General features: G+C 35.8%; 1 protein-coding gene across 8 annotated transcripts in view; it reads right to left on the reverse strand.

Moving 5' to 3' along the window:
* Nucleotides 1–333: 333 nt before the first annotated feature.
* Nucleotides 334–13194, reverse strand: part of rfx1a (regulatory factor X, 1a (influences HLA class II expression)) — a 150504-nt gene continuing 137643 nt past the window's right edge. For 6 of the 8 annotated variants that reach the window (XM_087983324.1, XM_043694805.2, XM_043694806.2 and 3 more), the window contains one exon: nt 12385–12741. In XM_087983324.1, coding sequence (XP_087839450.1) covers nt 12584–12741 — 158 coding nt within the window. In that variant the 3' untranslated portion in view covers nt 12385–12583. Of the gene's footprint in view, nt 903–4222; nt 10087–12384; nt 12742–13194 lie in introns of those variants that run through there. The other 2 variants (XM_043694804.2, XM_043694803.2) reach the window with 2 other exon arrangements.

Below are 13194 nucleotides of genomic sequence, written 5' to 3' on the forward strand. Positions count from 1 at the left end.
ACTCCCTGTTAACTGTACACCATTTCCAGGATACACTGCTGTAACTCATTGAGGCTCCTCTGACAGCACCTGCCCTGCAAACCTACAACCTTGAAGGGCACAAGGGCTGCAGATACATGGAACACCACCACCATCTGGATGTTCGCTTTCAAGCCACTCACCATCCTGAATGAGAAACATATCATAATCCCCTCACTGTTGTCAAATCAAAAACCTGGAACCTTCTTCCTAACAGTATTTGTGGGTGTTCATACAATTAAAGGACTACAATGGTTCAAGAAGACAGCTCCCTACAGTTGTGGGGAAAATCACCAAAATCGGGATCCAACGGCAGAGTTTATTGTGCAAAGAAACCGGAGCTCCGGGGAGAGAGAGATGTTCACTCACTCTCGGAGCACGTCATGATATTTTATACATGTTGTGGTACAATAGTTGAAGTCTCGAGTCTTGGTTTGTACAGTATGGTTTGTTTACAGAAAACATTATAAAATCATTGTCAGTTTCAGTGACCGTGACTGTTCTTCCTGAGAAGGAAGATCGTTTTCCATTACTGCAGATCTGAAGTATTAACACTTGTATACAAGCAGTCTCAGGTAGTTAACATTTCTATTGAAGCTGGACTCAGACACTTCAGCGGGCAGTAGACGTTACTGATGTGCATTCTCTCCCCCACCTGCCTTAAATTAATCATCTTTGCTCTGTGTCTATTGTGCTGATATGCTGTTAGCCTCAGCCAGTATCTGTGTATGCTTTGCTGTATTTTTCCATGTAATGGCTCAGTGGCCATCGTATGTCTGTGTGTCCCGTGTCAGCATGCTCCGTGTCAACTCCCACTTCGCTACCTTCTCAAGAGCAATTAAGGATGGGCAGTAAATGTTGATCAAGCCGGTGACACCCGTCTCCTATGGACAAATAAAAGCAACAAATTCCGGTGTTTTATATCTGCTCTTTTATTTAAAAGAAACACTACAAAAAAGTAGAAAACAGCTTTTGCACCAGGACTAAACACTCTTACAAATGCTTACATATCACCCCAAGCTGAATTACAACATTAAACAGCGCAGTACCAGATACTGCTTCCTTCTCGTAAGGTCCATAGTTCAGCAAAAGCTGATCAAAGCACCCAGTTTACAACAAAACTAAGCATTTTTTTGTTTATACAAAATACAATATTTACTTTCCCGATACAGAACAGCATACAACTATATATCACAGATGTTTATCAAGACAAAAGTTTCAACAAATAAGGCCATAATGGTTCAGAAACAAATATATCAAATAATCATTTTCTTTTCACAACTCACCCAATATTAATACAACGTTTAATAAAGATTATAATTACATACAAAAGCACAGGAGATTTTAGTTTTGTTTTTCAAAACTATATGTAATTTTGAGTTACAAACTGGTACAACAAATATATTACAAGTGCCTCAATTAACTGCAAAATACGTTAAACACATCACACACACTATCTGGAAAAGGAGAAAGAAAAATCCTACAAATAACTTTAATGTCATGGATTAACAAAAGGCAACAAACTGCTCTGCCATTGGACTGTTTATGTTAGCCAGAAATCTGTGAAGGAAACTCAATTCACTATATTGGCATCATACAAATGGTGAAAGGAAGTGGGTCCTGTTTACACCATCCCTGCACATTACCTTTCCATGAACATACCTTCAGATGGTTTAACAGAGGCACTTAGCTTGAGGCTGTATCCTTTAGATATTATCTAACATAATAGAACTATGAGACATCTGTTAAGTTCTGCAGTGAAGAAAGAAATTGAGAGAAGACAAGAGGTAAGATTCTTCTCAACCATAATACAGCTTCCTAAAAATCTGCTGTTACTGGTGAGAAAGAAAGATAAACCCAGTGATGTCAATTTTAAAAAATATTTACTCCTAATTTTTTTCAGATGATGCAGAATATTCCTCTAGTTATGAGTGGGTTGCTACAAGACAATCAAATTTACCTCAATATAGAGCTTGCTGGCATTTAGTGGTTTTCTATTGGAGTTAACTATATGGGTAATGACATTTTTAAAACATGAATACCGAACTGAGAATCTATGGGAGTTGGTCCCATTTCACTCCTGTAACTTTGCTGGTAATACATTAGAGATTCTGTTTGTTTTTCCAGCAAAGTTACAGTGACAGATCATGAACAGCACCATGGAAATTCCTGGCTCTGATAACAGCCCCATGGTTACAGACATACATCCTGAAAACGTTTATATCTGCCAATCTTATATGGTGGAGAGAACACAAGATGGATCAGGCTTACGAGATGGCCATATAGCAAATTAGTTGTTCTCACAGTGAAACTCAAGGAATTGACTCAGATCCTGCCTTTTTGATTGAAAAAGGATGTGGAAAAGTTTTTATACAATTGTGTTGAGAGCTTAGGAATATCAAAGTAATATGGCAATAGATATGAAAAAAAAAGATTAGTAATTGTCTACAAAACAGAAGCTTCTAGCTAATGTATACAGTAATTCACAAAATTACGTTTTAACTTAAATAAAAATGTCTTCATGAATTAATTGCAATAGACTATATTATCTAGGGCATTGCATTGACTTAGGCTGTAATCCCTTTGATAAAAGCGGCATGTTACTTCAGCATTGTATCCTTTGTGTATGTACCACAGTGTTTACATCTGAGGTCACTGAAATGCAACTCTTGGTGTAATCTAAAAGCCTAACTAGGAAATCAGAAAATAAAACGTGAACACAACTTTAATACAGAAATTGCTAGAAATGCTCAATAGCATCTATAGACAGAGGGGGGAAAAAGTTAATAAACCCGATTTTAACTCACTTAAAAGCGAGTTAAAATAAAGCCCAACAATGTTTCAGGTTAATGGACATTGACCTGGTGAACATTTCCAGCAAATTCTACCACATTTAATATTTTACAGCATCCACTCTATGTTGTTTTTGTTCAGTATAGTACTGTTTAAAGGTGCTATGGGAGAGAGAGTTCCAATTACTGTCCAAGATGGTTCTCACACATGCTCGAATGTTACAGTCACAAATGGAACGTTCCACTTAACCAACTGCACCAAGCGTAAACTGAGTGAGCTGCAAGACTGTTTTCTTATGTAACACTCAGAATGGACAGTTGGTATTTGTACTATTGCCAACATTGACAACTTGAAAGAAGTTCACTAGCAATTTTTTGAGAGATGCCACATCCATTCGATTCGGTTTAAGTTGATAAAATACTTAATAAAAATTACTTCTTTCTGAGGCTTTCATATGTTAACATCCAAAATGTTTCTCCCACTAGAGTTTCTGTTCTCAAACTTTACCTGAAGTCTGGACACAAGGCCTCTCCGTCAACTGTGACAGTAATCATCAATATACTGACACTCAGAATGTCGTCACAAATATATGAACCAACTACAACCAAGATCAACCAAAGAGGTCATTCATAAAGGGTTACTGATTTAAAATTTAGAAGAAAAGTCAAAGAATAACTTTTATTTTATCACAGTGAAGGTTTTGTTCTATTCATCTGAACTTCCTGTACCATCAATGCTCATTCTCCATTGACCACAGGAACCTGTAATTTTATTCCCTCTCTCTTCCCTTCAGAATAGCTAGCTCAAACTGGAGAAGTGTGTACTTTAGGGAGCAATAAAATGTGAATTCAAGGTCTTGAACTTGCTCTTGCTAGGGGGCAGCTGTCACTGGATTAAATGATAAATATGATAATCTAGTGATGTCGAACGCATATGGTAACTATATGCTAGTATTCTGCAATGCATGTAATTTAAAGGCACACCCAGTACGTTCTCTTTCCCACAGAACAGGCAAGACCTCCAGATATTCTATCTAGCATTAAAAAGTTAAAAGTTAAATATTTATTATCCTTATAAATTAAGTATCTTTTACACCATCACAAATGAAATGTCCATTCACATTCCAACCTGACAAGTTAATGGTTTTCTTTTTATGTTCAAACAACTCAAACAGACATTTCAATTTTGGGTGGACACCGAGATAGTGAGTTTTGAGATTTGTAGCTCAGGTTGAGGTTCTGGATGTAGATTTGCTCGCTGAGCTGGAAGATTCATATTGAGATGTTTCATCACCATACTAGGTAACATCTTCAGTGAGCCTCTGGACAAACCATTGCAGATGATTCCTGCTTTCTTTTTATATGTTTTGGTTTCTTTGGATTGGTGATGTCATTTCCTGTTCTTTTTCTCAGGGGTGATAATTCAGGTCCAAGCCAAACACATTGACTTGGACCTGATTTACCACCCCGAGAAAAAGAACAGGAAATGACATCACCATAGGAAATGACATCACCAACCCAAAGAAACCCAAATATATAAATAGAAAACAGGAATCATCAGCAATGCTTCATCCGGAGGATCACTGAAGAGTTACCTAGTATGGTGACGAAACATCTGAAAGTGAACTTTCCAGCTCAGTGAGCAAACTTACATCCAGGACACTGAGATGTTGAAGTACTCAATACCAGAATCAGATATTCACATATTGATTGCCAGAATAAGTTAAGAGTGAAAAGTTATTGTAAATTCCATGGTTAGTTTGTACTGAGTATACAAAAAACCCCCCCAAAAATGGATGTCAATTCCCGATGAATGCCTTATGCCCGAAACATCGATCCTCCTGCTCCTCGAATGCTGCCTGACCTGCTGTGCCTTTCCAGCACCACACTCTCATCAATGCAACTACTCAAGTTACAAGTTATGGTTATTCACATGAGGAATGGAACTGCTGCACTCCATATATTTTGTATTTTAATTTTATCACCCTCTAAAGATCAACGAATCATTGCAGACTTCAAACTATTTTAGCTTCAAATGGTTTTGACTTCCATTTTGTATTTGTTATGGCAGGCCAGCACCCACACTCCAATATCAGATGAGAGGAAACTTGGGCTCTGATTGATTCCCTCCTGCAATCAAGACTTGCACATGAATAATGCCCACCCCCAATGGTATATTAGACCTTGTGATATACTGTGGCAATTTAGGGTGAGTTTCCCAACTAGTTAGAATTAGTATGCAGAAAATTCAGCCTCATCCTCAAGTCAACACATCTAGAAAAGGGTGAAAGAACTGGTGAGAAACTAAACAAATTAAATGCTGTGGGCAGTGATAGTGCAGGAGGATTTTTAGCAGCTTACTTTCAGATATTTTAAGTGGTTCTCTTCAATTTAGTTTAATTGACATTTAATTAGAAAATGAACAGCAGCAATTATCTACTTTATACTTTACAAAAACTACATAGTCACTTTACTTGGGTAGCATTTAGATAATTATGATGGAGGTGAAATAGTTACGGGTACATTGACAAAAGCTTTGATCTAAGGAAAACTGATTCTAATTTTCCATTTAATCTTGGATATGATCTAACAGGCTCAGGACAGTGTCTTGGCTCATGGTGAGATGGAAAGGATCTTTATACTAAACTTTCCACATTGAAATTATATTAATTTGAGTGAATTTTCTTACCATCAAAACAGATAAATATAACATTTTAATTCTTCTCCGGTAGAAATAATTTTTGACTGGTTGAGAGTGGGGGCTTACAGAAAGAAAAAAATTGGAATGCGATACTACAATCCCATTTTCAAAGGAGATGGTCATTCATTAATTAGCTTCACAGAAGAAACTTGGATCTTATCTTGGTTGAGTGGTGATTAAGACTGACATCAATTGGTGAAGAAAGTGAAATCACTGCTAGATCAGGAGGATTGCTGAGTTTGTCTCAGTACTTTGCAACTAGGTTAAAAATCACACACCAGGTTAACCTGGTGATTTTTAACTTTGTCCACCCAGTCCAACACCAGCACCACCACATCATACTTTGCACACACACTGAGGTACCTGAAGTGTTTGTAGTAGGAAAATATCGGATTACAAAAGAGGGACTGTTTTCTCTAACCGATTTCTGAGGCCAATGGGAATTGAAGATTTATGAAGAAAACTACATAAATTAGTATGAACAGTAGAAGATCTAACACCCTGTATTTAAACCTATGTTGACACATTTTGGTTTGTGCTTTAGTGTAGGAGTGGCTATAATGCCTTACTTATGTCTCTATCTGACCTAGAATGATTATGTTCTTGACTTTTGAGTTCAAACTGCTTTCTTGTATTGTGCTATTGTGTGGTGGACCAAGTGAAAACAGCATTTCTTTTTCCAATCTGTTTTTGATATTTTAATAATGAGTCATCATCAACTAACTATGAAGAGACAAGTCTAATATAACCTACTAGCAAAGCTAGGTGCAAAAATGTATGGATGTTAAGTGACTGAAGGTAAGGTAAATTCAAATGCAGCAGCAAAAAAACAAAGGTTTGTATTTTCTCCAAGAACATAACCTGACCAAACTCACTGTCCTAACACCAGGGCTTCAAAACAGAAACAACTATAAGACTCACAGAAAGTATTTAAAAAGTTGCAGGAACAAGTAACTAATTGATGATTAACTATCGAAAATACTCAACTTAATAGTGAAATGAATAGTTTTTACTGGAGTGTTGAAAATGAACTGTAATGCATTATGTTATATGCAGGAGTTGTGGATGATCACATCACTTCCATGACTTCAGAATGAAAAAGGTTTAATGCAGGAGGAGTGTTTAGATGAGAAGCAGCCTTTTTGGTGTGTACATGCAATTTACATGAGAAGATCGTAAATATGGCTCCCACGTTCATCTTTTCAATCCAGCATAACATGTGCTTGGTTTTATAATACTTTTCAAGTGAATACATGTTCTCCAGGACTGACAATCTGAATACAAACATTGTCTCTCCCAGACCCCACATATATTTAAGAGAAAACCAGGTTGTCTGATTATGAAAGAAAAAAGAGGAAATGGCAGATGAGGGGGCGACATTGCATTTGAAATTGGAAATATAATTGCGTCAACAGATAGATTAGAGATAGATGTAAACAGAGGCACATCAGGCCAATGTTAGTTATAGTGTGTACAATTGGATGAGTGTGCCTAAAAGCTCCTGCTCTTGTCAATCCAAATATTGGAGCCTTCAAAGGTCTCGTCAGGCCTGTTTAATTGTTGCCATCTGGCCCACAGTACTCAATTATAATTCAATTTGTACACCTGTGAACATAAGCTTCCAATTAAATATACAACTAGTAACAGTGTCCCTAGGTTTTGAACAAAGGTATAACATATTGCAAATTGCTACCACTTTTTGGTTTTATAACAAAGTATCTAATTTTCTCTCTCTCTTTTGAGGCTGGCCACAATTCTCAGATCTTGTACTAAATCAGTACTAAATGGATATATTAATGAAACAGAGAATAAACCTGTTCAATTGCACTTGGAAAAGAATAAAACAAACACAGACAAAATAAAACTATCAGTCACAAGAGGTTTAAGGGAACTATCTCCTCAGCTTTTGTTTGAGAGTCTGGCTATGGGCCCATACTGGCTTCTTCAGACATGACAAGACCACAGAAAAGTCTAGTCAAATAACCTTGTACTTACATGGGAGCTTTCCATCTAAATTTCATCATCGTATTGAAAGAAGCCAGTTAGATTCATCTTTAAGCTTTGGAAAGAACACTAATCTAGACTGGAGAAGTAAACCATAGCACTAAATACTTTTTTAGATCATCACACAGGTGAACTAGAACCAAGATTACGTGGGCTTAACTGCTTTCTTAAAATAACTGTGATCTAAAATAAAATCTAATTAAACTCTATCAAAGATAACGTTTTAAGAAGATTTAAAAGATATATATTGGTCACCTTTTTCTGTTACCAAAAACATTTTATTACACCATGAAGTTACCTGCCATTTCAACCTTATTGCACTTCTTTTTCATTCAGTTAAAGGGAAATTCAGTATTTTTACAACACTTCTTCCTTCACCAACCTTTACTTTCCCTTTCATTATCAAAGTCACTATTTAATGCTTTTAGTAGAATCACAAAATAAAATATGAAAACAGGATTTGATCTGTTATTTTATACTTCAGTCTTGCCAAGAATCATCATTCAAATAAAAATAGAAATAACATGTCTAACAGAACTGAATTTCTTTATATTAATTTCCTAAAACAAGTTAAATACCATATCGTAGAGAATAAGGTCACCTGCTAGTTTAATGACATCAACACAAGTGAAATTAATAGCTATTTCTTGCTTTACTAACACAAAGTAAAACAATTATTTGATAAAGAGCAGTTTGAATAATTTCCTTTTTTTGGGTTGTTTTCCTGAAGGATCCTGTTAGTAGTGTAAAATGCATGTTTATATGAGGTACCTTTACTTTACCAGATCTAATTTAAGAGAGGAAATTTTTCAGCATTGAATTAGTCATTCATTTACAGCTTCAGTATTTTGCACTCAAGTCTTGACTGACCAAGTATCCAAATACAGTAACCTCTCAATATGATGGTCACTTGAATTAGTTGCAGGGAGAAAAGCACAGCCAAAGAAACAGACCTTGTGGCACAGTGAGGTTCACAGATTGAAACTTCATGGTTCTGCTCCTGGTTAATCATTAAGCTTAAATTTTAACAGAAGAAAATGACCATTGCTTCCTTTTTGAAAAAAAAAGCTTTTTTACATTTAAATTTTTTAATTCCCTTGTGAGGAATTTCCACCGGTATGTCAGAAGATTACTTCAATCATCCAATAGTGATTGCATTAGATACAACATGGGAAGGACTGCTCAGCACCTGCCTAGGCAAAGCTGTAGCTCATGCTGCACTGAAATAATACCTTTGCTATTTTTAATGGTGTCACATGGGCAAATCATTTTTGTTGACACCACTGGACAGTAGTGCAGGGAGGGAGACTATGTATGTTAACAGGTGAATGAACATTTATTGGCAGTGGATTACAAAGACAAACAGCATCAATGTCAGCCATTAAACTAATGTGTTCCTTCTGGGTCAATCATGTTGTGGGATCTAATTGATCAGAATACAATTAAAGCCCAATATTTTCCATTACCTCCAAAACAGGTTAATTTGCAGGGTCAACTGCTCAATCCATTTTACATTCACTAAATATTTAAATATCCTTCTTCACTGTGTGTAGATTGTAAAAGTAAAAGAAAATTGGAATTGTAACAAAGTTTGTTGATCACAGCTGAACAAGGCATAGGTCAACAATTTCTTGGTTTCTACTGATATTTTCTATTAGTTGAAGCATGACCATTACGGCTATGATTTACACTTTAAAGGCATATTTTAGACAGTGAGTGAACTTTCGACTCAAAATTCCTGCACCTGGTACTGAGATGATATGTTTTGCATTTTGATGAGCTGATAACCTGCCCAATTTCTGAGTGGCTTTAGTGTTACCGCTTCAACTAATAAGGCTGTGCCACCTATTGATTTTTGCTCCTTTCGTTCTTGTCTTGCAGCCAATTTAATATTGCGTTGGTCATTATTTAGAATTAATATTCAGAATTAGACTTTGGACCAGGTGAAAAGTCAACCTTAGTGAGGCAAAGCATTGGTTTGTAACCTTAAATTTATAAAAACACATTATTAGATAACTCTTTGGGAACTGTTGCACTCTTCCTGCATAAATTATAAAGTAATTCAAAGACTGCAGAGTATTTCATTTAGCTCTTCTTACAAGCTTAAAGACTATGCTTTGTAGCATGACAGGACTGGGGTCTCAAGTAGGAAATCCTCACATGAATTTACACTCTAGCGTCACTTAAGAGATAGATTTCTGAAAGACAACAAAATCTAATTCAGCTCTTCACTGCTTATTTAACGGAAGGAAAGAAGAGTGAGGAGATAAAAGAATTCAAAACAAGATAATCATCAATGGATAGTGACCATACAGGCCTTGACAGAAGAGGTTATGTGAAAGGCTAACAAAGTGAAAAAGTTGTCTGATTATTATCTAGTGTTTCCTCGTATAAAATGTGCATGGATACGTGGGTTAAAGACAGAATCAAATTCAATTGTGATGTCACATTGTTGACACCCACTGGCCAGGCTCAAACATTGAGAATGACCATATGGGTGAAGACATTGCAGCACCGTCACCACTGGATTATATTCCAACATGGGTCAGTATCTTCAGTAGAGAGCAGAAACTGAAAAAAAAATGAAAAGAAAAAGTATAATTTTCTTTAAAATGCAAGTATTTTGGGTTTTTCCCTACTGACAGGGAGGAGTCCCTAAGACTAAAACTTGTTATTTACTACATTTTTAATGGTCAGTTGGATAGAGCTTTGTTTCAGATAAGGAAGTCAATTTTCGATAAAGACACTGCTCCAAATGAAATCATGGTAGTCAGAAATATAACAAGCTCAAAAGTTTGTTGCAATACAATTTCTCCATTAATAATATTTCCCAGGATGTTCATAATTATAGAAGGCAGTGATGCCTGATGAATCAGCACGGTTTTGTTTCACATATATGTTTTACATATATACGTTCACATATAAGGCTGATTCTGAATATTTTTCAGTTTGGATTAAGTGAACTTTTAAAAAAACACAAGCTTAAATTTGGAATCTGAATAGATGTTTACCCTTGTTTGATGACTGTGCTTTAAGTTGGTGCTAAACTATATTCAGCAGGTAGATTGAAAAAATAAATATTTTGCACTTATATCAGTATAGCTGGTGTCATCCAATGATCTTTACCAAGTTTAATGTAATATGTACAATGAGGATTGATAGCGTTCAACAGGGCTCTTCATAATAATTGTTTGTGATTTCAATTCATTGACTTGCAAATCAGGTTCAGTATAGCAAAGATCAGAAGGCCTCTGCCTGAGAACAGCATGGAATAAAAAGTGCTAACAATCTAAGCTCTATCCCTTTTACTGCAACATTTTAATGGGCCATCCTTGCAGAACAGAACGAGAATAATCAATATGGAAACTTAAAATTCCATTAAATATTGCAACATAAATGATTAAACTACATCAACAAATCATACAGGAAAATATGACAGTTCCTGAAAGTTATGTCAATACACCAGCAAATTAGTGTTAGTTAAATTTTAATGAACATTGACCTAATCATATTATTGGCAAAGGATTTACATCTTAATACTTTTCTCCCCATTGCCTAAATTCCTGTCTTCCTTTGTGTTACATTTTGCAGTGGACAGAAAATACCTATAAAAGCTTTAGTTTGCAACCTGTGAGATAATACAACATAGCTAATACTTCCAGTGAGCTCATCCCAATTTTCTAGCCCTCTCTAGGACTCCAGATTCATCTCCAACTCACAAGTCTGATATACCTCCCATGAAACACCAGGAATAGAAAGTGACTGTGCAACACACTTTCAGCCCAAATTCCCTATTTCCTTTGAGAAAATTGCCTCATTATGTCCTATGTAAGTGGTCAATTCTTCAAGCCCATCACCAACAACTCGGGTCACCTTAAGAAGGACACTGAGTCAAAGGATATAATAACATGGAAAAATGTATCGTATTTCTTAGGTTTCACTTGAAATAAACTTTCATTCTATGAGCAGTGTAGGTAAAGAGAAATCCAAATGGTTACTAATTTATTTGTGTGAAAGTCAAAGAAAAATAATTGCAAATGTGTAAAGTCAGTGTTCTGTTACAACTGCTGCCACTGCACAAGCTAATGCGTAGCCTTTCAAAATGTGTCTTAATAAATATGTTTAACTTGTAAAACAAACTAACATATTAAAGATAAAAGCCCATAAAATAAGCAGAGGAACGTCTCCAAGATTGGCTTACAAGAGGTTTATTGGTGTGAAAGTATCATCATACTTGTCAATCTAGAATGTGTAATCTTTGATTCAACTCAATGTTATGTTCCCAGTTCAATCTGTGCTTTCTTGGCAGTAGGATATAGTTGATTATTTTAGCTGAATGAAGTTGCTTGTGTGATCAAACAGCTTGTAATTCTTTTAAAACGTGAATATTTAAAATAACATGTGTAAACTGACTCAATAGTCTAGTTAGTTTCAGAGTTTATTTTAATTAAAGGTGCATCAGGGGCCCACATGTTAAACACACTAGCTCCTATACCTGTACAATGTTTAGTAGCACACTTATAAACAGACCTAATTTAATTTGAAATAAATTTTGTTAGAAATTCTAGTGGGATTTTTCATTTCACCTTTCGTTTATTCCAGTGGCAGCAAACAATACTCGTGGATGCAATGTTTTGGTTACGAAAATAAAAGTAAATGCAGCTGAATGAGATGAAATCGTGGTATTTGGGCAATAGGTTACTGTTTTGTCTGGCTGGCATGGTTTTCAAAGAAAGAATGTAAGCAGCAGAATGCAGCATGATCCTGAGCTTTGTAAAGCTTCAGTTTCTTTATATATCTTGTGAGCTAAGTGGCTTTAAATTTGTAACTGTGTGAAGATATTCATTTACCAACATGCTCTACACCTAGTGCCCAAATTTTTCTTCTTTATTTTTAATATAACTCATATAAATAAATGTTGAACTAAAATAATTTTGGCAGATGTTTGAGATTCGTGATAACTATAGACAATGTCTTTCTATGCAATGGCAATTAAGTGCCATGGGTAGTGAGCGAACTGCATTAAATTCAAGCAAAAGCTTTCTGATTTTTGTCCTACGTTTTATTCTCAGTTGGTTGGTGGTGCTTGGACGAACACTCCCCTTGAATCTGTCCGTGGCAATTTGGCTGGTGGCTCCATGGCATCTGTTACTAATGTTGGTTCATTGTCCATTGGAATTTCCTGTTGACTGTCATCATCACTTTCTTCTTCCTCTTCCTCCTCATCTGATTAAGGTGATTTAAAAGGAAAAAATGATACAAATTCAGAATCACCTAAATTAATTATTTACTCTTCCTCCACAAAAAACATTCAAGGAATATTTACTTTATACAAAAGCTTTAGATTAAAAGTTGGGCATAATGATGAACATGGTTGAAAACATTAAAAAAAAATCCCTAGGAATTATACAGTGCTTTTAAAACTGAAAAATATCCTAAGCAAGAGATGTAAGAAGTTTAAAGGTGACAAAGATGAAAGCTAAGCAGTGGGTTTTGGGGAGGAAAAGAGGTGAGATTGTTTACAAAACCAGGACATGGAGCCCAGTCTAGCTTTCCGAAGGCAAAGCTTTCAAAAGTGAGAGAGAGGCAGAAGTACAAGTAGCTGTAGAGGTAGGGCATGATATACTAGGAGAGGCTACAGATATGGGAAGCAAGGTAAAAACAATGACTGCAGATGCT

The sequence above is a fragment of the Chiloscyllium plagiosum genome, unplaced genomic scaffold, assembly GCF_037043375.1.
Source record: "Chiloscyllium plagiosum isolate Xiang-an unplaced genomic scaffold, Cpla_swu_hap1 HiC_scaffold_45, whole genome shotgun sequence".
NCBI lineage: Eukaryota > Metazoa > Chordata > Chondrichthyes > Orectolobiformes > Hemiscylliidae > Chiloscyllium > Chiloscyllium plagiosum.